At 43.2% G+C, this 27,588-nt stretch overlaps 1 protein-coding gene across 4 annotated transcripts; it reads right to left on the bottom strand.

Annotated features, from left to right (window-relative positions):
- Positions 1-4,462: 4,462 nt before the first annotated feature.
- FAM20B (FAM20B glycosaminoglycan xylosylkinase) lies at positions 4,463-20,659 on the bottom strand. 4 transcript variants are annotated; one of them, XM_083621638.1, is made up of 10 exons: positions 20,446-20,659; positions 20,313-20,378; positions 19,869-19,978; positions 14,453-14,965; positions 13,470-13,556; positions 12,110-12,219; positions 10,638-10,809; positions 8,959-9,150; positions 8,472-8,531; positions 4,463-6,999 (listed from the first exon to the last, which is right to left on the bottom strand). In XM_083621638.1, exons 4-10 carry the CDS (start codon positions 14,827-14,829, stop codon positions 6,768-6,770), a joined length of 1,230 nt encoding a protein of 409 aa, XP_083477764.1. In that variant the 5' UTR covers positions 14,830-14,965; positions 19,869-19,978; positions 20,313-20,378; positions 20,446-20,659; the 3' UTR covers positions 4,463-6,767. The 4 variants fall into 4 exon arrangements, with proteins under 4 accessions (XP_083477764.1, XP_083477763.1, XP_083477765.1 ...); XM_083621637.1 differs by lacking the exons at positions 19,869-19,978; positions 20,313-20,378; positions 20,446-20,659 and adding an exon at positions 18,765-19,009; XM_083621639.1 differs by lacking the exons at positions 19,869-19,978; positions 20,313-20,378; positions 20,446-20,659 and adding an exon at positions 18,575-18,651.
- Positions 20,660-27,588: the final 6,929 nt, after the last annotated feature.

Below are 27,588 nucleotides of genomic sequence, written 5' to 3'. Positions count from 1 at the left end.
TCTCATTTCAAGAGTGATTTTGGTTTAGAAAATACATTGGTTACCTCAAAATATGACATTCTAGGGGAAGGGCAATATATGTCATTCATGCAGTCCTTTCAGCTGCTTTTGATCACATTGGCCACAATATCCACCTGGTTTGGCTCTTACGAAGCAGAGTTTGGGTGGTTCTGCTGCTACTTGGCAGGTTGATTATATCCCTGTCCAGGAATGGGTGAAGCTCATCAAGGGTGTTGTTAGCCACAGAGACAACTTACGCCTTCAATGAGTGATGGAGCTATGAGTTTTCAGACACTATGAACGTGCTTTTTCAAGTGGAGTATGACCTTCATTGAGAACAGGATTTCTACCTAACGTCCTAACTCAATTACCTACCCACCCACAAAGACATCATCATCATCACCATCATCATAATTTATTATTTATACCCTGCCCATCTGGCTGGGTTTCCCCAGCCACTCTGGGTGGCTTCCAACAAAATATTAAAATACAATAGTCTATTAAACATTAAAAGCTTCCTTAAACAGGGCTGCCTTCAGATGTCTTCTAAAAGTCTGGTAGTTGTTTTTCTCTTTGACATCTGGTGGGAGGGTGTTCCACAGGGTGGGTTCCACTACTGAGAAGGCCCTCTGCCTGGTTCTCACAGCGAGGGAACCGCCAGAAGGCCCTCGGAGCTGGTCCTCAGTGTGTGGGCAGAATGATGGGGGTGGAAACGCTCCTTCAGGTTTACTGGACTGAGGCTGAAGTCTTGTTGGGTTTCGGTCTCTCAGAACTCAGCTCACTGCAGCATACAGGCACCAGTGGAGAGCCCAAATGGACTCACCTCATTCCAGTGTTAGAGACATAGAATGTGATTGATGTATTGATAGCACCCAGGTCCAAACCCCTTGATGAACATTGGTCTATCAGTGGTGGGGAACCTGTGGTCCTCCCAAGTCTCTGACTGGCCTGCTGATCTCTTCCCAGGCGACACCTCCCCAAACCACACCGTCACTGGCTCACATTATGTTTTGGCTAGATGGAAGGTGTCCTTGCTGAAGAGATGTGTGTGTAGAAAACTTTGACTTGTGTGTGAAAGGGCTATAGAGTTGCATGTTACCCCACCCTTGGCATATAACTCCTGGAAGGTTATCTACTAGGAAATATGCCCCTCAAGATGATGGCCCTCAGAATGAAGTCCCCCATCCCTAACTGGCAGTGACTCTTTGGGGTTTCAGGCGAGAATCTCCTAGACCTATCCAGGGGTGCTGGGAATTGGACCTGGGATCTTCATGCAAAACAGATGCTCTACCACAGTGCATCCATGTGGGGTTTATTGTCTGTTTGCTTGGTTGTAAGTTGCTTTGGGCAAGATAGTGAATGACAAATCTAATTAATAAAATCATAATACCACTGATTTACAGCCCTTCCACAATGGAATCATGGGTGATATGCCAATTTCGCTACTTCAGAGTAGGATATAGAAGGGATGACTGAAAGCTTAATTGATCTGGTGCTGAATAGGGTTGTGACTTGATGAGATTTTGATGGAAACAACAGAATATTTCAAAAATATACTGTAGAGTTACCTTGGGAATGGGCTGGGACTTGAGTTCAAGGCTTCAATTCAAGGCAAATGGTATCACTGTGGCCTTATGAAACTGTAGGAGGCAAAGACCTGTTATACCAACTAAATTCCAGGTATTGAAAATAGCCATGAGTATTTGGAGAGGAAAATGCACTGCTGCATTGTGTAATAACAATACGAACTAGATCTTCTGGAAACTAGTGAAAGGCTGAGATATATTTCCAACAAATGAGAGATGGTGGGGAAGTGCTATTAAAACAATGGCAGAAGTTTCAATAAAGCAGGGATGGAGGAAACTGAGGGAAGTGGCAGCTTTAAACAATGGCAGAAGTTTTGGAAAAGGACTGGTTGGCGGTTCGAATCCCCACAACAGGGTGAGCTCCCATTGCTGTGTCCCTGCTCCTGCCAACCTAGCAGTTCAGAAGCACATAAAGTGCAAGTAGATAAATAGGTACCGCTCCGGCAGGAAGGTAAACTGCGTTTCCATGCGCTGCTCTGGTTTGCCAGAAGCGGCTTAGTCCTGCTGGCCACATGACCCGGAAGCTGTACGCCGGCTCCCTCGGCCAGTAAAGCAAGATGAGCACCGCAACCCCAGAGTCGGCCACAACTGGACCTTACGGTCAGGGGTCCCTTTACAATTTATGAAATATTTGTTGGCTCCACGTCCTTTCTTTCTCACAAGGCAGCTGAGGAATGAAAGAGGGGAAAGTTGCAAAGGAAGGAAAACTGAAAAGGAAAAAGTGGTTGTTTTGAGTGGCAGAGGTCGAAATAAAACAGAGATTTAGAGAGGAAAATGGTGTTTTCAGACGATGGCAGAGGCATGAGTGAACAAGGGAACACAGGGAAGGGGCTGTTTAAAACAGTATTTCAGGACAGTGAGAACGGCATTCAAAAAGACTTCAGTGTCAGCTTTTTGTGTTGTACTCATTCTGTTATTTCTCCTTGTTAAAACTGGGTTTTTATAATTCAAAAATACTCAGTGTCACACCATCCCTGCTCTACTTAAATATCTGCCATTGTTGGAGCACAACGAGAAAGGAGAGGCACTGACAAGGGTGGGGAGGCTGTTTTTAAACTTCTCTCTCTTCCATTCCTCAGCTGCCTTATGTGAGAGAGATGAAGGATGCAAAGTCCTCAAATATTCCATAGTATCTTCCTACAATCATGTATTTAACGCCTGGTATCATGTGTTATCTTCAACATGAAGCCCCAGATTCAATGCAAGAATTTAGAACAGGTATTTTATTAACAAGCAAACACCCATATATGTACAACATCCATCAACTGAATTTAATTTTCGCTAACATACTTTCCCTTCAGATTCTACCTATCTTAAAGATACAATAACATAGATCAGCTTGGAGTGTGTGTGCAAAGGGAGCTGCACAATAGGGGAGAGACTAATATATGGAAATAGGGGCGATTTGTGTGCATGGGAGAGTTGATAAAAGTGTGGTGGCAGATCCACACATGGCTATTGTGCCCTTGTCAAGAGACAGTAAAACTTACAACAAATATGAGTTTTTATTTGTTAATATCGTGCACATAGTGCAGGAGGCTATCTCAGCAAAATATGGATACAAGCCCCTGGAACCATACACCTGCTAAACCATAAGCTAAGCTCATAAGATTTGAAGCATATGAAATCTCTCCAGGCAGTGATGACCCTCTGTCAGCCCACATAAACACAAAATTGCATTGGCAGTGCAATCCCATACATGTCTACTCAAAAGTAAGTCCCACTGAGTTTAATTGGACTTACTCTCAAGTAAGTGCATACAGGACTAGAGCCTAAAGTACCCTAGAGACTCAGAAAATAAAAGCATTTAAGTAACCTCAGTTAAAGCCAACAAGTAATCTATACTGACACTAAACTTTTTTTAAAAAACTATCGGGCATTGGCTCTGCAGCAAGATATGGCCTATTGACAAGTCAATAATTACTTTGGGAGAGAGCTTCCTATACTTACCATGTCTCCCCATAAGCAAAACAAACAAAAAAAAAATTTCTTTCCAGTAGCACCTTAAAGACCAACTAAGTTAGTTCTCGGTATGAGCTTTCGTGTGCATGCACACTTCCCATAAGCAGTCATTTGATTCTACTCATTTTCAGAAAATGCAATATAAGCGCAACTCTTTCTACCCTCATCATCAACTAAAGATGGAGAACTAGTTCAGGCCAAAGCCTGCATGGGGAATGCATCACAAGGCAGACTTTGCAAGACTGCAAAATTATATTCTGTCATTTGTATGGTCACGGGGAGTCACGGCCAAGAGATATGCCCCTTTTTCTGGTTGCCATATTTCATTTAGTTTCTAGCCAGGCCACTGTTGGACAGTTCTCCGAACATAATTCATGAACTGATGAATCCATCCAACAGTACAAGGTAGCGACTGAAGAATGAGTCCTTCTTCTGTTACTTGATAACACTGGAACTCCATCACCAGCTCTGAGTCTCTGGAGGCAGTAGGTTAGATGGTAATTGAAGCCTAAAGTACAGGAAGCCTAAGTAATGCTCTGGCGGTACAAAGGCAGAAGTAAAAACTTCTAGTTCTTACACTAGGCCTGTGGGCGCTGATGTTGCACACCATCTTTTCTACATCCAAAGGAGGCTCTTGGCACACTCTTAGCTCTTTAAGGTAGATCCTGACCACAGAAACTGCAGTTTCTAATTCAAGCGACAGAGCGCCTCTGCCACTCCTGGCAGAAATTGGATCAATACTAGTGTGTGAAGGAGTCACATTGCCATACCTCCTGCACCACTAAAAGGCAACATCAGAAGGAGCACGTTAAGACTGCACGCTATCCTATGTTGGCAACTCCTATCTAAAAAGAGCTAGGTAAGTTGCCATTGAAACTAGCATGGTGTGAGAAGCAAAAAACCCCAACCCAGAGTTTTATTAAAAAATTTATTCACATAATACTTATTTATGCAGTCTGAACCTGGGAAAACACATAACAGAATCAAGATTATATTGAGTTCTTTTCTTCCAATAGTTTCCATTTGCAGCCACTCCCAAAGGCAACCTTCTGGCAGGTCCAAGAGGTGTGTGCACTCTGCTCCAGCTGCTACATAAATAAGTTAACTTCTTAATAAATTAGTTTCTTTTTTTAATCTCTTAAGTGACATTTCCAGTTCATCAGATTCCAAAATACAAATGTGTGGTTTCTTCTACACACTTGCCAAATCAGGCAAAGATAGAGGACTGTAGTACTTCCTTCAGATATTTTGGTGCTTCAAAGCTAATTCTGTCTCTGTTACTGGTTGCACAGAAATGAGTCTTCATCAGCTTGAAAAGTTGTTTAATTTCATACTGGTATGCTGCTGCTTGTGTAAAGATAAATACGGAGACACCCGAGCTGCAAGAGGATGTACTACACTAATTGTACTACTCCATTTTTTTCCTGCACACAACATAATTGCAACAGCTGATGTTGGAAGTGTCCAGGGAATTTAACCTTAGTACCTGACCTGATCACACCTTCATGCCATGTTTCAAAAAGATTTTTGTAGCCAGGGACCCTCATGGTAGAAATTGACATCACCTGTAGAAACTCAAAATGATTAGCTGAGCCAGCTTGACAGAAACCACTGTATTTGTCAATGTTCTCTTTGTTGAAGTAGATAGCTTGCAACAGATAGGGATTGCCACTGCTTTTTAGGCCAGGTTGCAGTTTAGGCAACTGCCTTCAGACAGTTACTGACATGGACTAAGAACAAAATATTTAAAATACTTTAGAAGAAAAAAATGCATCCCCTTGCCATTTGTTACTCTGGAAGCAGAAAGTTGAAGCTTTTGCAAAAAAAAACTAAAGCTAACTGAAAAAGTCAAACCTTGCCTTTAAATTAGTTTCACATGGCTTCCAATGCATCCAATCCAGGAACTTTAATCTGATAAAGTCTCTGATAAAGTCTGCTGAATAATGCATTAAGAATGCTACATGTCAAAGCTGACACATGGGATAAACTTCTACAAATTACTCTCCAATATGGTAGATGGGTATCATTTCCAGAAAAATCGGGCTTATCATTCAAAAAGTCACCTAAAATTTCCTGAAGCACTGTACAATTCCAGGCTAATGGTCAAAAAGCCAGTAGACAGTTCAGAAGAAGCAGCTTTCTGCCACTTGGAAAAGGCCTACTGGAAATGCTTTTAAGTTCAGCTCAGCCCTGAAAAATGACAGGATACTGTTAAGTATACCGTCTGGCACACAACCTGCAACTACTTACAAAAGCAGTGACACACCAGTCAGAAAATATTCCATTGCTCAGTCTCTGGTGGTATCCATCTTTTAAATTACCGTAACTGCAAACTTTAGCAACAAACCCCATTGGTCTCGTCTCATGAAGGGGTGTCAATACAGAGAGAACACAATGAATCTCAGTCATTCCTACTTTTTAGAATAATTATTTGGTTCAATTGTATCTGCTGCTTTAAAAAACCACAAGGCTTATTCCGTATCAGTAGAATACTGGCAAGAATCCTTGTGTGGTAACAAAACAATGGTTTGCACAATAATCTTTGATCTTCATGGCTGGTTGAGTCTTTGCAGCATCGTGCAGTCCTGAATCCTTTCAGCCTTGTGGATGGAGTATAGATTTAAATTAGCAATCTAAAATAGTCTCTCTTCTTAGCATTTTGGAATTAAAGGATTTTGCTTAATGCTGCTAACAATAACACAATCCTTCCTGGAGCTCTTGAGAAAATTCCAGCCAAAAATGCATGAGATGCATGAGGGTCAGGAGAAGCAATAAGGGATCCCTTCAACAACTGATCTTGTCTTCATGCTCTCTTTTTAGGTAGCCAGCAAGGAAGCACAGGCAGCCCATTCTTTACAACTATGAATTGGGCTATAATCTTGAAACCATATTTGGATTAGGTGAGGGGACTGTGACTCTTCTCTGGAATCAGTCTGTCTTAATGCCTGCTTCTAATTTCTTATTTAAGAAATCTAGGAGTGCTCGCAGTGTAACATCCACTGCCAGCAATGGACATCCAAAACATGATGTGGGGCTACCTGAAGGCAAGTTCTTTGTCTTCAGCAAAACCATCATGACGCTGCTTTCTCCTTCAATTCAGGAAGTCTGGCATTTCAGTTCCAGCCCATCCTGCCCACAGCCATGCAAAACCAATTGTGCTGTTTTCGTATTGTTTTCTTAAAAATAGTGAGAGAAAATCTGCTCCAACACCTGTTGAAGCTACAAATGGGAAAGTGTCATCCTATCTTCTACCAGTACAATGTCTGGTCCAAACTGGTCTGTACATTGCTTTACTGTAGCCAAGATATTCAGGAGTCGCTGGTCCAGGGCATCCATATGAGGGGAAGACAGAACTGGTGAGATAGGATCATGAGACATGGCAGTTTTTAAGGCAGACTTCAGCACCCCATTCTTCAGGTAGTTCAGTCTGTTCCATGTGGAGACTCGAATACTGCAAAAGAAATGAGAGAATGTATGGCAAACCTAAGTTTTGATTGCAGACTTCAGGATGAGGGACACAGTCTACTTGGGCCTGTCCACACGCGTATATCACAAGATGGTAACACTGAACTATAAGCAAAGCTGCTCATATTTTGCATAAAACACTCTGAACAAAGTAGTGTGTAGTGGGGGGGGGGAGGGTGGTAGGAATGGGAAAATTTGGGTTCAGTCATGAAGCTTACTGGATGATCCTGGGCCAGTCACTATTTTTCCGCCTAACCTCACAGGAACAAGAAGATAAAATCTTCCTTGGAGAAAAGGCAAAATACCCATGCAATAAATACAGAAGACCTACTCAGAAAATGAGTTGTGCAAATAATCTACATAAATATTTATTTTATATAAAGTTGTTCAATTTGAAAGCTTTATTTTGAATTTCATAATTGCATAATGTGGACATTTAGTAAGGAGTGGTGTAGGGCATGAGGGAGGTGGTAAGTTAAAACTGTATTGCAAGCCTCTCCTGCTGCAGCTCAGACTGGAGGTTATGCAAAAAAATAAAAATAAAAGCAAGCTAGGAATCGTGTGCACTCTTCGGTTAGGGTATTGTTTAGAGGGTTTTGTTGCTATTGTGAATACAATTTTTCTGTATCTTTATTTTTACACCTGAATATTTCTGTGAAAATTGTTCAATTTGGTCGTGTACTTTTTGGGTGTGTTTTATTTATTGCTTATTACTACTACTTTGGCTTCTAATTATGTAAATCTTTTTATGTTGCGAGCCGCCTATAGTTTTAACTCTGGAAAGGCAGAATACAGATAAAATAATGATAATGATATTGCATACTAAAGCACTTCTCAGAAATTGATTTCCCCCACGGCCAAAAAACCTCAGACACGCCTGTTTAAAGTTTAAAGCTTTGAGCCCACTCAGTCTACTAATTACTGCACTTCTTGCCTTTCTTTCCTCCCTGCAGCTACTTCTTCACTTCTCTCATCAAAAGCTTAAGTTACATGTAATGCAGATGGCTCAGATGGAATCACAGAGCTTGACAACATGTGACTCTTGTCACATGAAAAGCAGCTACATGTAAAGCCAGGCTCTGACTGCAAACAATTCTGAAGACTCCCTCAGTGACAGGAAGAAAAAGCTGGAGGGAGATCATAGAGCTGCTCCATCCTGTCTTATCTCTCTGTTAGCAGCTAGTTGATCCTAGGGGTTCAGAGGAATAGCTTCTTTTGATGTGACAAGTTTAATGTGCAGCCAGCATCTCAGTCTCAAACGAAAGTTGCAGATCATCAAGACACTGTAGTAAGAGTCTGCAAAGCACGTGCATTTTTATTCAATTATCCTAACCATTCTCTTAATGCACTGAGGCAGCACTGGATTGTCAGACTTGCACACTCCCAGGATGTTTGGGGCAGGGATTGCAAGGTGCATACAGTATAAAAGATCAATTAACTTATTTGTCCTTTACTTACATGCAGCATTGATAAAGAGGTGCTAAAATGCTTCTCTCATCCAAGGCAGGGTTCCCAAAGCTGAAAAACAAATAGATACAAATTCAGTGAAGTTGCTGGAAAATTCTACCCTACTCCACACCACAGAGTTAAGGACTTCAGCAGTCCCTGACATTTCAATTAACCCACAAACTTAAAGGGAATCAGATGCATTAGCAATAGCAGGCTTACAAAATTTCACTTTTGGTTCCCTACCTTAAAAGCATGAGGGTAGCCTTGCCCAACCTCTTGCCCTCCATACATTTTGGACTCCCAACAGCCTCAGCCAGCATAGCTAATGGTCAGGGAAAGTGAGAGATGTGGCCCCCAAACCTCTGGAGGGAACTAGGCTGGACAAAGCTGCATTAGGGAGCGCCCACAGTACAATGGTAATTTATGCAAATCTTTCCTAACCTTAGGGCTGTCATTTAGCTTGGAGAAATTTCACAGATGTTGACACATTTCCCACCTTTTGGCATTGTCAAGTAGAATTAGCATACTGGCCCCTTCATCATCCTGAAAGCTTTCATAATGGTGTCGATCAGCATTCCCAATCAAATAATCGAAGATGGCTGTATCTATGATATCGAGGAGCCGCGGGCCTGAGTCGTAGGGCGAGGTCTTCTTTACAGCATCACAGTAGCTCTCATCATATTCCCACCTGCAATCAGACATGGAGAAAGCTTTATGATTCATTTAAAATATATCCATGCGTTGTCAGAGGCATTAAAGAGAAACTTCCATAATCTGAAAAATAGGGTCCAGACTGATATAACTGCCAAGCTAGTCAAACTGGCTCAGTGCCTACCTGGTGAATGTCCAGTTAGCTTTCAAGCCAATATTCTCCCACTATGGTGTGTGAGGAAATTGCCTTTAAATACCAGCTTGCCTTTTCCTCACAGGTTCTTACTATATCTCCTCTTTTAACCTAGGCTCTTAATTCCATCCACCTTCCCCTCTGACAATTCTGTTCTCATTTAATAATTCAAGGCAAATTCACAAAAAGAGGACAAATTGCCTTATTTTGCCCAAGGCTTAGTGCATACCAATATTTGGTTGTTTCTGCAAGGTGCAGTAATATTTGAGGAAAAACAGTAAGGAAAGTGAGAGAACATTACATTACAGAGAGAACATTAAAGTGAGAGAACATCACAAAGGAGAACTTGAAATCTGTAACGTTACAGTGAACAGCAGATGCTGTTGATATGGTTTTCAGCCATAACCCAAGCACGAGTGGCAGGTAGAAGTGGATTTATTTATTTTTAATGGAAACAAGAGTATCAGGAATCCAAATTAAAGTACTGATGTAATCACTAAAGATGAACAAAACCAATCATAGTCAAAAGAGGAGTCTGAGAAAGGGATGTGGAATAGGGATGCTGGACAAATTCAAACTTTGCAAATTCTGATGCACCTGATTTACATATTTCAGGCTAAAGTGGAAGTTGCATAACCACCATCTTTCACACTTCCTGAATTTCCCGACATATTTTAAACTGTATTTTTGTAAAATAGGTTTAGAAATGCATTATTTTGAGAGAAAATACATTAAGAAACACATATTCAAATGCAAATTAAGAATTACCACAGATTAATGCTGAAATGGGATGGAACAGAATTATATATGAAAATGTACAAACATGGCAAGGCTGATTTGTCTTTGCCTAGTAGGGAACAACAAAATGTGTTCTTGTAAGCACAGTTTACTTCACATGCAGAAATAAGCCTAACTGTTACAAACGAAACAGGTCTCAAAACATTAGACTGTACACTATGCACATATACACAGATAACTGATACCCAGTTAATTTAAGTTATAAGAACTTAAACTCTACTTATTCTTCGGGAAGAAAAACAAAGAGAACAAAATGGATTGTTTCTTCCCATCATCTCTTAAAATCCTTCACATCTGTACTCCCAGCACCCTTCATCCTTTGCACAACATTCTCAGAATCCTTTCTCCACCAGATAACTTCAGGGGCTATAACAATATAATCCATATACAAAATATACCATTCTTGAAAGCCTCAGCTGTAACAGAGTTTCAGGAAAACTGGCCAATACCCTCCTTTCCATCTACAAATATTGCCCATTCCCTGGACTGACCAAGAGACATGGCAAAGAAAAAAACAGTATTTTGCTCTATACCTGGCCAGCTTGCCTTCCCTGTACGTTCTGCCCCATGGGTGTCGATGCTTCTGAAGCGGCCAAACGTCTGGCAGCCATAGCGTGACCGACCCCTCCATGGTGTCCCCTTCAGCACAGGCTGGCTCTGTTTCCCGGCAATAGTAGCACTTTCCATAGAAGCAAGTATTATTTCCTTAGAAGAAAGCAGAAGCAAAAACCAATCTCTTGTCAAGTTGATATAATAGTATTAAAATGTTTATAGATGTTTCAGAAGCTTTCTAGGAGATACCTTAACATCTCTAAGTTTTAAAATTAACCCATTTCAGTTGCTCAAGAGAAAACTCGGCTTCTCTCTCCTCCCTCACCCCAATGTGCTGAAAAAAGTCTTCAGGCAAACAGCAAGCCAGCTTTCCACTCATGATTAACTAAAGGCCCAGCTGAATGAAAAAGCAGATACTTTCTTTGAAGTATGTAAATTAATGTATTTTTCTGACATATTTCCATAAACAAAGCCAGGGATCTCAAATTGTGCAACGCCCCTCCTGATACTTGTTATAGCAGTTTCATTGCTTTTAAAATGAGGGGGTTTTTTAAGAATGAATTGCTGCTTCTAAGTTATCTGTTGACATTACCATTGAACACTACTAACCCAATTAACAGAGAAAGAAGTGCAATGGCGAAGACTGCTTCTCAACAGAATATTCTCTCAGATAAGAATCCTTCACACTGAACCATCTGTGACTTAAGTCCAGAAAAAGCTGTTTCCAATCCCCTGTGGTTAGGAGATCAGGAGTTCTCTTTTTAGCACAAAGTATTAGATTCTACCCATGTTCATAGTAATCATAGTGTGGGTGTCAAACCAGAATTTACAACCAGAGGTAACTTTAATACATTATCATAGTATTAATATCAATGCACACTGGAAGAGGAAGAATTTGTATATATGAGGGGAAGGAAACCCACAAACCCGCTACACACTCACAATCTCCTAAGCACAAGAAATCAGGAATACAGTGGTGCCCCGCAAGACGAATGCCTCGCAAGACGGAAAACCCGCTAGACGAAAGGGTTTTCCGTTTTGGAGGTGCTTCGCAAAACGAATTTCCTATGGGCTTGCTTCGCAAGACGAAAATGTCTTGCGAGTTCCTGCGGGTTTTTTTTCCTTTCCCCCCCTTTTCCCAAGCTGCTAAGCCGCTTAACAGCTGATCCGCTAAGCCGCTGATCTGCTAAGCCGCTTATCAGCTGATCCGCTAAGCCCACTAAGCCGCTAATGGGGTTGCTTCGCAAGACGAAAACACCGCAAGACGAAGAGACTCGCGGAACGGATTATTTTCGTCTTGCGAGGCACCACTGTACTGTATCTTACTGAGCCTAAGGGGCTTGCAGAACATTAGGCCTGCTTTCCCAACAGCAATTAACTTCCACAAGCCCCTTGCTGGGATTTTTTTCAATTTTATTTTAGAGGTCTTCATGAAATATACTTTGTCACCTACCTAATGTCAAGAATGTACTTAGCAGTTGTTCTGTGGCAACAGGTTTGATCTCTGTGCGGAGATTCACAAACCTACCAACCACTAGAGGGGCTCGTCGGAAACCTAAGATTCTGTTTGGAGAAGAAAAGTAAGAAGTAAGTGAGACAATATGGAACAATCCAGTCGCCTCTCAAATATCTAAGGAAGAAAATTCCACAAATTAAAAAACTTTATGAAAGAGGCTGGCAATTTCAAGATCATGGCAGCTGCATTGAAACTTCCAAAATTGCACACGCAGGGTCACCATCCACACTTCACAGGCGGGTGGTGCTCAGTACGAAAAGCAGGGTTAGAGCAGAACAATAGTGGATTTGCTCTTAGGCTGTAAAAATGGTTTGAGCTTCAAAACAAATTGTTTAGCTGTTGGGACCAGGCCTGAAGCGGCTGTACACAGTGTTCTGCCCCCAAATACTGCTTTAAATAAAGTCCTCAAGTAAATAATGCTTGGATTCATTTGACATTTGTGAGAAGGACTAGGCAAAAAATATGAGAGGGGGGAGGGAATCTTTCTTCAGAAAAAAATATTTTCCTCCACAAAGGTTTGTTTAGTACATTTGTATCCCATCCTTCATCCATAACGGAAGTCAAGCTGGCATATTTAAGGTTCCCAAATGGTATTCCATTCAGGCACTGATCAGAGAAATGGCTGCATCATGTGCCCTCAGAACATGCTCTGAAATTTTACTGCTTCAGTGCAGCTTTACAAGCAAGTCTACAAACATTACCAGTCTACTTTAAAGGAACACACACACAAAAACCACCTGCTTGCTTGAATATACCTACATTAGTCATCTCAACCTTCAGTTTCTATGCCTGAGTCACCTGGAAGCAATGTTTACTTTCCACAGGCCTGCCTCATTTTCAGCAATTTGGCCCTACTCAGAGAAACAGCTTGAACCTCCCATTAGAAATGTAATTACTTAAGAAAACCATGACGGCCTGTTGCACTCATATGACAATATACAGTGGTACCTCGGGTTACATACACTTCAGGTTACACACTCCGCTAACCCAGAAATAGTGCTTCAGGTTAAGAACTTTGCTTCAGGATGAGAACAGAAATCGTGTTCCGGCGGCGCGGCAGCAGCAGGAGGCCCCATTAGCTAAAGTGGTGCTTCAGGTTAAGAACAGTTTCAGGTTAAGAACAGACCTCCGGAACGAATTAAGTACTTAACCTGAGGTACCACTGTAACTGAATTAGGTACAGAACAGGAAACCATTATTTCCTCACAATTTTTCAATTAAAAACAAAATTTCTATTCAGAGCTTAAAGAAGGTGCTTATAGGTTTATTATCCATTTCCAAGAAGACATTTATATACCTGTCCAGGTGAAAGGCTGCCACCTCTGCGTTGTGTCTGTCATACCCAGCATACGGCTCTCCTTCTACCACATAGTCTCTGGCATATCTAAAAATTGCAAGCAGACAGACAATCTGGGTCATAATGCTAGATTTTCCCTTTAAGCTACAGAAGCAAAATTCAAGCAGATTGAGTTTCTGAATCAAGATGGCACATTACTTGAGACATGTTCCCTTGCAGCTGATCACATGGCCACACATGCAAGGAAGCTTTTAACTAGAGCTGTTACTGATTGACAGTGGACTTGCTGTATGGTCCACATTCCAGGCCAGGAAGATAAGAGCCGATTCTCACAGGCAATAGGATAGGCACTTCCTTGCAGCTTCTTCTTACTTAGCTCTGTAACACTGGAACAATATTGGGCATAGCCAATCAGGCTGGAAAAGGAAAGGTGACACTAGCATGGTCACCTCAAATCCCACTTTTCCCATACATGTGCTATGTGGTGAAAAGTTTGATAAGGTCCAGCACCGAGGGCCTTCTGGTGGTTCCCTCACTGCGAGAAGCCATGTTACAGGGAACCAGGCAGAGGGCCTTCTCGGTAGTGGCGCCCTCCCTGTGGAATGCCCTCCCACCAGATGTCAAAGAGAACAACAACTACCAGACTTTTAGAAGACATCTGAAGGCAGCCCTGTTTAGCGAAGCTTTTAATGTTTGATGTATTACAGTATTTTAATATTTTTAATATTTTTTTAGGAAGCCGCCCAGAGTGGCTGGGGAAGTCCAGCCATGGGTGGGGTATACATTATTTATTATTATTATTATTATTATTATTATTATTATTATTATTATTATTATCTATCCATTTCCCTGATCTGTCTTTACCCATCCATTGGAGAATGATAACCAGTACTCCCAATTTAGGAAACCCCAAAGCAAGTCATGGAGTTGGGGAAAGGGGAACACTCAATGTATTTCATCCAGTCACTGTATGACCTTTTTACCTCTTGGGTTTGAAGACCACTTTCTGCCCACCTTCCAGTATGAGCAACGCCTTCAGCTGGGTTCCCTTATAGCCCACGTCTGCTTTGATTATCTTTTTTGTAGCCATAGCATGCATCACTGCCCCCAGTTCTGGCGTCTCCTCTGGGTAGACTTCCCGTGGCACCACCCACTGGGCGGCAATCTCCCAGGGAGACTGCAGAGTGTGGTCAAGTCGTGGGTCCAGCTCCACCCGCAGGCTCGCCATCATACGATGAAAGGCACGCTGGTCCTCACGGTTAGCTGCTGAAGTGTCCAGGTTGTCTATGAGGAAAACCTTGGCAAAAATAAAGATGACAAGGAGGATTGCCAGAAGCACCACCCGTTGTTTCAACTTCATGATGACAAGTAGTCCTCTCCTGATGCGTTCTTCCAAAGGCTACAGGAAGTCTCTCACAAAGCAAGGCGGGAGGCAGTGTACAAGTACCATCTTTGCTTCAGTTGACCAAATGTTGCCATTGCAGCTTCTGGTACACCTGTGAGTTATTAAAGACAGTTGAATTTCACATCCTTAGGCATGATCTCCTATACCTGCAGAACATATGCTACTGATTTCTAGTACTTGCACTGTGTGCATCGGCAGAAACAGCCAGTTTTTAAATCCAGCATCTACTAAAAGGTTGATTTCTTCAGATTTTCAGGTAACAACTTGCCAGAACACTACTTGCTATGCAATATGGAGAACTGAATGACACATGAATTCTTCTGTTGATTTTTAGAATTCAGAAACTACTAACAGTGATGTGTAAGTGTGAGGAAAATTAATCTCCCCATCATTTTGGGATGGAGCAAATAGAAAAGTATGTAGCATTCTAAATGAGGGAAAACAAGATATCCAATTTACTTAGGGAAGACTGGTGAAAGATTACTATTTTACTTGGTTGAACAATCCAAGCTATGATCTTATCTGCCTAGATTCCCAGGACATTCTGCCCAACCAAGAAGGTGTGGGATGTTTCTGAACTATGGAAATACTACCTTGCCCACTGTGAAAGATCCCTAGGACATTAAGGCTTTCCCAAACAACACAAGGAAATGTCTTTTAGCCCCTAAAGCAAACAGGAAAGACTTGAGGACACAAGAAAGATTATTTGGCTCCAAAGGCTCCTTCTCTGGGAGGAAAGCTGTAGAGAAAGAACTTTTAAACTACTGATCAAGCATTTTACATTTGCGGTACTAAAACACTCCCACCATCAACCCACAAAGCTGTTCATAGTTTAATGGAGCTCTTCCACACAATAAGCAAGACAACTTAATATAGAGAACAGTAGAATTGTTTCCCCCCTAAGTCTTCAGATTGAAATTTGAATGTTAGGCAGGATATGTTTTGCTCAACATTGGAGCAAATCGTGTGAATATCAGGACTGTCTCTATTTTTCAACCAAGTTCTGGACACAAAGCACTGTTCACAGGAAGCTGGAGAGAAAGCTCTGAAGGGCTGCTGCATTGAAATAAGAATAAGAATAAATATATATGCAGCTGTGCTGTCCCAGAGCTCACCCATAAGCTTGAAAGCCCAAATGAACAAAGCTGAACAGATATTTTCAGCTGAGTGTTATTACTAAGCAAAGATACACTTCCACTTGTCATTATACAGACTGAAGGGTACTCCTACTTCTTATTAACACTTAATTTGAAAACTAAGCCAGTCAGATGAAAAAAATGTTTGTGCATCTATGAGCAAACACAGCAGTTTCAGGAATTATATGCAACGTGTCCAAAGACCAAGGGAGGTGGTGACATTAGTCATTCCAAAATGAACCTTGAGAAGAAACATTGCACAGTTTGTCAATCTAAGAACAGGCTACACGGCTTTCCTACAAAACATCTTTGTAGACGTTGCAGACAAGAGCTGGCAGTCAACTGCTGTGCAGGAATATGATTGTGCCATCTTTTGCCAGCCTAATTCACCCAATTAGTAGAGTTTTCTATTTCAAAGTCTTCAACCTCTACTGACTCATAGTAAACTAAACTACATACATTTGTACTCACCGTTCCCTCAGAGTCTCTTCCCTCCCCACCGCAACTAATGGCAAAATTCAGATTGTAAACTCCTTAGAGCACCGCCTTGCTTATTTCTTACGCTTCAGACCACAGGCAACTGATAAGGTTAGATAATTACATTTAAACTACCAATGTCTGAGGGCAAAATAAGATGCAATGGACAACTAAGAGGTACAGGAATGGGAAACAAGGATCTCTTGTTTGAAACAGGAAAAGGAAAATTGCTAGACCTTTTCAAGTTGAATACCACTGTACAAGCATCACCCCTTTTTTTTTGTAGGGCTCCCAAGGGCATTTTATAATGAATTGGTTCTGTGGCATCTTTCAACTAAAATCCCCCCTCTTTTAAATAAAACCATATTCAGTTTTGGGCAGGTTCTTCTCAGTTAATCTCATACACATTAAAGAGATTCAAACTGTGCAGACTTTTACCACTCACCAGGATGATAATACAAGATATGCCATCTTCCCATACAGGTGAAATGGCTGCAACAGCATAGCCCAGTCTCCTAAGTTTAGGAAGAGATAAAATTCTCTCTCCCATGGTTCAGCAACCATGAACAAAAGTAACTCTTCCAAAAGAATGAATTACAATACAAAGGGGGGGGGGCGTGGGGATGCTACCTAGCACTGCTCTCTTATTTCTAAACCTATCTAATTTCCAGACAAGTTACTGAAGGATCTAATATTAATAACTGCTAAAAGAACAAGGCTTGCATAGATGAGATCTATGCTAAAATTTAGAGAGGAGGGGAAATCCACATTGATTTCAAACAATCTGCACTAAACTTTCAGTACAAAAAGGCTTCTTTTAAAATTACAGCAAAACTGTATGCTCTCATAATCATTTGGGGGGTGGCACACTGGAAATGCTGCCATTAAAGCCAGGGGAAGAGGAAGAATGCTGGATCTGATGAGACTGAAATCCAAGAGGGAAGAATAAAAATTGAATAAAAATAGATGTCGCTGTGTGGAAATGGATAGGCTTTTCAGTCAGTCTTCAGTGCTTCTGTACACCTGAACTCTCTACGTGATATGTACTTCTTGATAACCCTGTATAAAACAGTGACTGAAGGAGGCCAGATTGTGTGGAACTGCAATTAGAATATGTAAACAGAAATGTTTCTTTCTATTAGAAAATATAATGTGGGCCCAAAATCAGTCGTTCCTGTTTCAATGGTGCAAAGATTTCTAACATTTCTCTGTAGCATTCTCACAGCTTTACAGCAGTTCATGCCAAAATATTTAATCTCGCTCCCTAGCACATATACGCCATCCCTTCTAGACCGGCAGGAACTCTGTGGGATTAGAAAAGGGAATTAACAATAGGCTGCTTCCGGTAATGTACAGACATCACACCTCATTACACTTGACCCAGAAATATCGGTGCCAAAAAGCTTCTGCCAATTAGAACAGCGTTTTCAAAACTGGTTTTTGAGCATTCAAAAACGTCCCACATCTATGTCTTATGCCCATGTATTTAAAATTTGCTTCGGCAGGTGCAGGTGGGCAGCAACCAGAGGACCTTCTCAGCTGAGGCACATGCCTGAGAAGCTTAAGTGACATTTATGTTATTATCCCTTAAGTGATTATTATGATATATATTATTATTGGTATTATTATTAATATTATTTCTGTGAGCAGGTGGACGCTTTCATTTCTGTTTCCAGTTTATTCAGTTTTCACCGTTTTAACATTATATCGAGAGATACCCTTTAACTTTTCTGTTGTTTGGTTTTATACAATTTTTTCCTCTCTGGCGCGCAAGCGTATTTTAAGCCCTCTCTGCTCAGTTTCTGAGAAGAAAAACAAAAAACCGGCTCCCACAGCCCAATTCTTTCTAAAAGCAAACGCTTTCCAGTTGACACACTTTTAAACCATATATACTCTCTCTCACCCCCCCCCCCGCCCCACGAGCGTTGCTGCGCGCGCTCTGAGGAGACATGCGCTCGGCACATGCTCAGGGGGCATGTTTCCCCCCCCTCCTTTTTTCATTCCACACCCTGCGCGGAGAAGCGGAGCCCCCGACGTCCCCCCTCCCCAATTATGGCAGCGGGGGCGAGCTGAGCCCCTCTACCTACGAGGCGCTTGAGACCTTCCAGCCCTTTCCGCCGCCCCCCCCCCGTTCCTGCCACATGGATGGGTCCCTCTGTGGGTCCCTCTAGGGAAGAAGGGCGCGAAGGGAAGCTGAGGGGAAGGAGGGGGGGAGGGCGCCGGGCCCGGCTCCTCTCCGCCGCGCGCGCCCTTCCCGCAGCCCGCTCTCCTACTCACCCGCCCACGGGCGCCCGCGCGCCATCCCCGCTCACTGGGCCGGCCGGCGCTGCTGCTGCTGCCGGCGCCGCCAACGACCCTTTTCGGAGGCGCGCCCCCCGTGCGCACGCACAACATGGTCTCGCCCAGCTCGCCCTCCCTCCACCCCCGCCCCCGCGCGCACCCGCCGGCCAATGGAAGCGTCCGGGAGAGACCACGCCCTTCCCCGGACCAAGACCAATCGCACGCTCGCTCTCGCGCCTTAAAGCGTAAAAGGCGTCGCGAGAGCGTAGGGTATCTTAAAGAAGCCGCGGCGTCGCCTGTTCAATGCGGACGAGTGAGCGTGTGAGTCGTGTTCGTTCAACCAATAGAAAGCTGCGCTATGTGACGTTCCGTTTTTTCCCCCACGCCCCTCCCTTCTGCACGTACTTGTGCGTTGGCAAGGGGGCGGGGATGTCGCCGAGTTGCTCTTTAACTCTCTCCTGCCCGTATAAGAATAAGGCTCCCTGAGGTTAAGAGGCTCATACCAACGGAGTTATCCCAAGCTCATCTTCTGGCAGTGCCTGTATTCATAAGTAATACCGCTGCCAGACTATTCTGCGCCCTAATCAAGGCTAACTACTTCCCCCACCAACATTCCCCCCAAAATTGCCAACTTCAATTTTCATAAACAGGTGTCTTGTAGAAAAAAATGAAAAGCACCAAACTTGAAACTGCTGGATTTATTTTAGATTGCAAGAGTAACGCAACAAACTTTTGATTCCCTTTCACAAACACAAAAGAGGAACGTTTCAGCACACAGATCGTTTGGAACAACCTTGTGAATTGTAATTACATTTAAAAATACTTCTAATGCATTACTTCAAAAAAAATAAAATTATTCAAAATATAAATGTTATATCTTATCAAACAACAAAACGAATCTGTATAAAACTGTGTCGCTCAAAAGTCAGTACTGTGCCCCTCTGAAGTCTGCGCCCTGAGTGGCTGCATAGTTGGCCTATGAAAGCTGCAAGTTCCCAGGAAATATGTCCCATTGAAAACAGCTGCATTTAGTTCTCACGAAACCCATACGTAGCTCAGGATTCAAGTTGGGTGCCTCCTGTTCTTGCATGGAGCGCTTACCTTTTATCTGCCCTGTCCGCCCATTCAGTGAGGTTAAAAGAGCAGTGAAAGGGTGGATCTGAATCACTCCAACCAGAGGCAACAGCAGTTCTAATCAACTTCAGGAAATGCTATAATGCAAGAATACAACACACCTACTTAAACAAATAGTGAGTAATGTGAACTGGGGCTGAACAAGTGTCTCTACAAAGTACACACTAGGAAGAGAAAAGGCTAAAAATTAACATTCCATATGCAAACAGGTTTAACTGCACAATGGGAGACAGAGGGGGTGGGGAGGATGCTGTTAAAATCAAAGCCATAAATCTAGGGATCATAAACAGACTGTTGTAAAGAACTGTCATGTACTTTCCTTAATTGTCTTAATTTAGTTAAGCCAAGTTTATTTTCAGCTACACTGTACTCATATAAATTTGCAGTTGATATTATCCTATACACACTTACCTGAGGGCGAATACCATTGAACTCAACAAGGCTTACTTTTGAGTAGACATGTACACGATTGCACTGCTGTCTCTATTATTTTCCCCAATAATTTTTATTAAGTTTCCATTTGCCAAATTAAACATATCATAGCTGTCTCTGTTATTTTCATCCCATTTTTATATGAGGAAATAATAAAAAGAATTAAAAGTTAATACAGTACTTAAAATTCAGGATCGCTTAAAACTTAACTGGGAACCGGGTACAGAAACAGACTAGACTAGAATCCCACAACTATCTGTTTACAGGACAGTATAGCACAGTGGTTTTCCAATTTTCTATTTTTAGATGTTTTCCAACTTTTAATATAATTTTTGGTAAAAAAAACAACCTTTCTACATCAACATTCCTGCTGCAGAACTGCTGTGTGTTGGATCCAGGAGAGTGTTGTAAGACACACACACAGCTCATGGGCAAAGTTGACCAGTCTTGCTGGGCCTGTGTGATAAACACAATCTTATGCACATTCACTCAGAAATAACTCCAACTGTATTCAAGTTTATGAGTTGCTGCCTCAGCCTACTAGACCTCATGCAGCAACCCACTACAATAGCAGATTGCAGGAAAGAACTCATCCTGGGCAGCTTTTAAGGCAAACTTTTCCAATCTTCTCAGTGAGAAATCCCTAAGGTTAAGGTCTGGAGATCTTAACAATTTTTTCTTAATAATAATAATAGAGCGAGATGAAACATTATGGGTCTGGTCATCTTCGAAGTCACACTCCGTAACTTTTAGATTTTTTGAATGAGGGGGTAGCCATTACTGTTCCTTCGACTCAGCAATCTATGCCGCAACCTGAAATTTGTTTAGCGCTTTGCAGAGTCTAAACTTATTCCTGTGCACAACTCCTCTTGCATTTGATCATTTTAATAAGCTGCAGACTTCATTCCCAGCTTTCTTATCCCGTGACCCCACTTGTTTCATAATCATCTAGTTTGAAGAATTCTGGACAGCTCAGAAAGCTTGCTCACAGGTTTCTGACATTTTTGCTGGTTGTGATGAAGGTATTCTTGTTGTGGTTTTGTAACCACCAATACCTTGCCCTAATGAGCCAACCTCTGATTTGCATGTGTACCCTGGAGGCTTTACGATGCTCACTTTAGAATGAAATTAACTCCATACATACGTGGGTGGCGCTGTGGTCTAAATCACGGAGCCTCTTGGGCTTGACAATCAGAAGGTCAGCGGTTCAAATCCCCGCAACAGAGTGAGCTCCCGTTGGTCTGTCCCAGCTCCTGCCAACCTAGCAGTTTGAAAGCAAGCCAGATAAATAGGTTCTGCTGCGGCGGGAAGGTAAATGGCGTTTCCGTGCGCTCTAGCTTCCGTCACGGTGTCCCGTTGCGCCAGAAGGGGTTTAGTCCTGCTGGCCACATGACCCGGAAACCTGTCTGTGGACAAATGCCAGCTTCCTCGACCTAAAACAAGATGAGCGCCGCAACCCCATAATCACCTTTGACTGGACTTAACCATCCAGGGTCCTTTACCTTTTTTTTTTTTTTTTACATTCTCTGAAGAGCACTGAAGAGCATATTATTTCATTCACCTTACTACTTTAAAATTATAAAGCACCTTTGGTGCCTAGGCAGAAAGGCAGCATATACAGTGGTACCTCGGGTTAAGTACTTAATTCGTTCTGGAGGTCCGTTCTTAACCTGAAACTGTTCTTAACCTGAAGCACCACTTTAGCTAATGGGGCCTCCCGCTGCTGCTGCACCACCGGAGCATGATTTCTGTTCTCATCCTGAAGCAAAGTTCTTAACCTGAGGTACTATTTCTGGGTTAGCGGAGTCTGTAACCTGAAGCGTATGTAACCTGAAGCGTATGTAACCCAAGGTACCACTGTAGATGCAAAGAATTAATAAGAACACATGCTCCGAGACTAAAACCCAAAACTGAAAGCAGTCTTCAATGCAAAGCCCCAGTAGGTCTGAGCACAGATTAAGACCCAGACAACAACTCCCTATAAGTTACGGACTTTCAAGTAGATAGATAGGTACCGTTCCGTAGATAAGTTACGGACTTGCAAGTAGATAGATAGGTACCATTCCGGCAGAAAGGTAAACGGCGTTTCCGTGCGCTGCTCTGGTTCGCCAGAAGCGGCTTAGTCATGCTGGCCACATGACCCAGAAGCTGTATGCCAGCTCCCTCGGCCAATAAAGCCGCAACCCCAGAGTCGGCCACGACTGGACCTAATGGTCAGGGGTCCCTTTACCTTTACCACAGGCAGTGAAGGGTCTGCCATTCCCCTTCAGCACTAGAAGTGAATGAACAAACAATTAATTAAACGAATGAATGAAAATCTTTTTTCCAGGGAAGAGATGGATTGGCCTTGCATTTTTCAGCTATTGTTGCAGTATCAGTTTGCCTCAGCAGATGGCTCTGTAGGGTCACTCTTGACTTCCAGCTGTCATTCCAGGTAGAACAGATAAAAGAGAGCTTTGCCAAGGCATGTATCATCTTGCGCCTCTCTCCCTCTGGGTGTTCTTTAGTAAATCCAACAGGGTTCAGTAGAACTTACTCCCGAGTAGGGTAGTCAAGTGCAAAAGAGGACAGGGCTCCTGAACCTTCAATAGTTGTGCAGAAGACGTCAGAGGGATTGAAAGCTGCTGCTGCTGCTGCTGCAATTTCCTTTTCTACGCAATGCAACTATCGAAGATGAAGGAGCCTTCTTCTCTTTTGCACCTGACAGTGGCACTGTGGTCTAAACCACAGAGCCTAGGACTTGCCGATCAGAATGTTGGCAGTTCGAATCCCCGTGACGGGTTGAGCTCCCGTTGCTCAGTCCCTGCTCCTGCTAACCTAGCAGTTCAAAAGCACGTCTAAGTGCAAGTAGATAAATAGGTACCGCTCTGGCGGGAAGGTAAATGGCGTTTCCGTGCGCTGCTCTGGTTCGCCAGAAGCGGCTTAATCATGCTGGCCACATGACCTGGAAGCTGTACGCCGGCTCCCTCGGCCAATAAAGCGAGATGAGCGCCGCAACCCCAGAGTCAGTCATGACTGGACCTAATGGTCAGGGGTCCCTTTACCTTTACCTATTCTATCCCAATTAAGTGGGTACAGCAATGCAGCCTCCTTTCGAACCCTGAAAAAAAGTGTTGCTTTTTATGTTTCGTTTTGTGCTCCTACAGCTATCCAGTTACAAAACCACAGCAGCAGAACATAGCATAAAAAATGACTACAAACCATTCCAAGACATTTGTCCTCTGGTAAAAGTTAATATAGACCTAAAATAAACTTCATCATCACTTGTCGCCGTGATTCAACTTGACAGTATGAAGCCCTGGTCTGACTGCTAACTGTCTCTCCCTTTGCCAAGACTTAAGGCGTATCCTGCTTGTGACATCACACAGGACACAAGACTGTCATAATTGCATGCAGCCTCGCCTTATCACCCATGCCTACAACAGTGGCCAGTAAACCTCTGCAACTAGATAAACATCAGCCTGACTCAGCAGCAAGTTTGAAGTTTAATTTTGCAACCCAAAAACCCGCTCCCAGCTTTAAAAGGAACAAACCTTGTGTGTATTAGTGCATAACATTGCTTTTTGTTCTTGAATGAATACCTTAATCTGAATATTTCTCTCTAGTCCAGGGGTCAGCAACCTTTTTCAGCTGTGGGCCGGTCCACCGTCCCTCAGAGCTTGTGGGGGGCCGGACTATATTTTTTTTGGGGGGGCAATGAACAAATTCCTATGCCCCACAAATAGCCCAGAGATGCATTTTAAATAAAAGCACACATTCTACTCATGTAAAAACACCAGGCAGGCCCCACAAATAACCCAGAGATGCATTTTAAATAAAAGGACACATTCTACTCATGTAAAAACACACTGATTCCCAGACTGTCCGTGGGCCGGATTGAGAAGGCGATTGGGCCGGATCCAGCCCCCAGGCCTTAGGTTGCCTACCCTTGCTCTAGTATGTCTGGTTGTCTCAGTTCCTTTATTTTAAGTGAATATTCCTTAAAAAAAAATACCACAGGCATAAAATGTGTTTTCTCTGGCACCACAATCTGGAATATGTGCAGTGGTTGTAGTTGTTGGCATCTGTCTGTGTGATAAGAAAAGAGCATGGTCTTACTACCACCATCAACTGCAGCCTGTCTCCAAACCAGGATTCTGGGGCAGATTTTAGGGGGAGGGGGGGGGGAAACCATGGAAAAGCAGTGGCTAAATTCAAACACCACCCCAAGCATCTCTAGAACCTCTTTTGGACCCCAAGATGTGTCCTAAGGTGAGGATTGCCCTCTCATCACCAAAATTAAGCTAACAATTGAAAGGAGCTTCAATCCTCGCAATGCTCTCCTCCCATCTCCTTTGGTGCCCTCCACCTCAGAGGGTTTCTGCCTGCAACAAGGGAGACTCCAAAACATCAGTCTACACATTGTCCCTTGCCTCTCCTTGCACTCAGACCCTTCGCTCTCAAAGTTAAAGCAATATTTCTATGGCCTAGAAAGTGACGGTAAAGGTAAAGGGAACCCTGACCGTTAGGTCCAGTGGTGGACGACTCTGGGGTTGCGGCGCTCATCTCGCTTTATCGGCTGAGGGAGCCGGCGTACAGCTTCCGGGTCATGTGGCCAGCAGGTCTAAACTGCTTCTGGCAAATAAGAGCAGCGCACCGAAATGCCGTTTACCTTCCCGCCGGAGCGGTACCTATTTATCTACTTGCACTTTGATGTGCTTTCGAGCTGCTAGGTTGGCAGGAGCAGGGACTGAGCAACGGGAGCTCACCCCGCTGTGGGGATTCGAACCACCGACCTTCTGATCGGCAAGTCCTAGGCTCTGTGGTTTAGACCACAGCGCCACCCGCACAGGAAGCTGCATTACTGTATAGTGAGTCGGACCATCTATTTCAATAATGTCTGCACTGACCGGCAGGGTTTTGGGAAAGATACCATGGTGGAGCATTTGCTTTGCACGTAGAATGTCCTTGGCACCTCTAGCTAGGGCTAGGTATGTCCCCTGCCCAGAACCTGGGAGTGTTGCTGCCAGCCAGTGTAAACTGTATTGAGATAGATGAAGCATCTTCCTAAATTCTGTCACAATCACTAAGCAAGGTAAGAGAAACTCAGGTTATGTCCAGATGATCAACAACAGTCAGAGAAACAGAGCCCCCGTCTTCCTCCCATATGAAAAACTTCAGCTTGCTCAGCTTAAGGGCTTGACAGGATTTTGGGGTTTGCCAGGTAACAGCTGAGCTATGAAGTTAAAAGCAAGAAGGAGAGCAAAAACAGTTGAATCACTGAAGACTGATATTGGATTGTTCAATGGTGATGTCATAATCCTGTCAGGCAACAGGGAACATGGTCAGTCTTTCTCTGGAAGTGCAGTTTTCAGCTAAATTTGAAGTACATTTTAAGAAAAACTATAATTGCTAGAGCACGCCCCCCCAACCCGCTTTTAGCTATTGACCAAACAGCTATTTACAACAGACTGAATTCTAAAATTTAGAGGAAATTTAGGGGGTGGGGGCATTGATTTGATCCTGCAGAGCTCTCCTTAATATTCATTTACATTAATTCGGTGATGCTTTTAACGCAACATCTCACCTGACGCTTTTGCAGCTCTCCATTATTCAGTGTGTCAGCATTTATTTCTATCACTCTGGTGTTTCATGGTTTTTGTGGTCATTTGTTCCTGCCCATAGAGGGACGTGGGTGGCGTGGTAGGTTAAACCACAGAGCCTAGGACTTGCCGATCAGGTCGGCGGTTCGAATCCCCACGATGCAGTGAGCTCCCGTTGCTCGGTCCCAGCTCCTGCCAACCTAGCAGTTCGAAAGCACGTCAAAGTGCAAGTAGATAAATAGGTACTGCTCCGGCGGGAAGGTAAACGGCGTTTCTGTGCACTGCTCTGGTTCGCCAGAAGCGGCTTAGTCATGCTGGCCACATGACCCGGAAGCTGTACGCCGGCTCCCTCGGCCAATAAAGCGAGATGAGCACCGCAACCCCAGAGTTAGCCATGACTGGACCTAATGGTCAGGGGTCCCTTTACCTTTACCTATTCTTGCCCATGTGCTTCCTTGCCTTTATCTAAAGGACTCTTGTAGTAGGAGATGTTCCCCAAGGTACCTTCCACCTAGCCAAGTCACCAAAACTTAAATGGGGAATTGAAAACAGTTGGCATCTTATTGAAATGGATCCCCGCTCTGTATATTTTCATTAAGCCCAGACATGAAGAAATTGCGCCACAACAGGTTCTATGCAAATCTAAACAGGATATATACATGGCTTTAGACAAAAGCAGCGACGTGGCGGCAGACTAAGCAAACCCCCTGCCAAATTACAAATCTACACCCTTAAAGGCTACAATCTTTAGATTTAGTCTTCTGAAATTTAAAATCTGATTGTATCCAGATAAAAAGACACCAGCCTTCGCGTGGCTGAATAAACAGATCTGTTCATCAAATAAAAAATACGGTTAAAGACCCTGCCGCTCATGTCTTGGAAACAACTAGATTAAATTACGGTTTCTATGGCTGTATACTGTTAACGGAGAAATCTGAGGGCTCCCTTGGACAAAAAACAAGGACACCAGGCAGGAATACCAGAGCAAAACAGCAGCCAGTAGGCTTGGTCTTTATTGAAGACCGTCGCGACAGGACTCCCACCTGCCACAAGGTGGAACAAGATGGAAGCCCCGAACAAAAGAGCCCCCAAACTTTTATTAGCTGTTAATTCCTATGTTACACCCCCCCAAACTACATCAGTAATACATCACGGTTACATCATGAAAGGGGAGGTCTGGTGGCAGTAATCTGAGCATCCTGGACCCTGCCCCATGGTTCCCCTTGCCCTCCACCAAACACCCATCAAGTGTAACAAAAGAGATATTTACATTTCCCTGTTTCCCAGCCAAATTAATCACACCCTTTTGTTTTCATCTGGGTTTGTTATTTCTGGAATGGCTACCTGTCTGGCACTCAGGTATCAGGATGCCAGGGATTATCACTCAGGCAGAGGGGCTGCTGAGTAGCTGAGCTCACATGTCTGTATGAATTTCTGAAGTTTTCTGTTATGTACTGAGTTGAATAGGATTCAGAATGCAGCAGTCTGATTGGTCCTAGAACAATGCAGCAGTATGATTGGTCTGCAGGAGCCACCCAATCCGGCTCCAGATGGAAGTGAATCCACAACCTGATTGGCCTACAGGAGAATACCGGAATTAGCCAATCATGTGCAGCCCATTGTATAAATAATGTATATAAAGCAGATACTTTGAGGGGACTTTCATTCCTCCT

Source organism: Podarcis filfolensis, assembly GCF_964270895.1.
Source record: "Podarcis filfolensis genome assembly, chromosome: 6".
In the NCBI taxonomy this organism is placed as follows: domain Eukaryota; kingdom Metazoa; phylum Chordata; class Lepidosauria; order Squamata; family Lacertidae; genus Podarcis; species Podarcis filfolensis.
The sequence above is the reverse complement of the archived record's forward strand: the minus strand, read 5'-3'. Positions and strand labels throughout refer to the sequence as shown.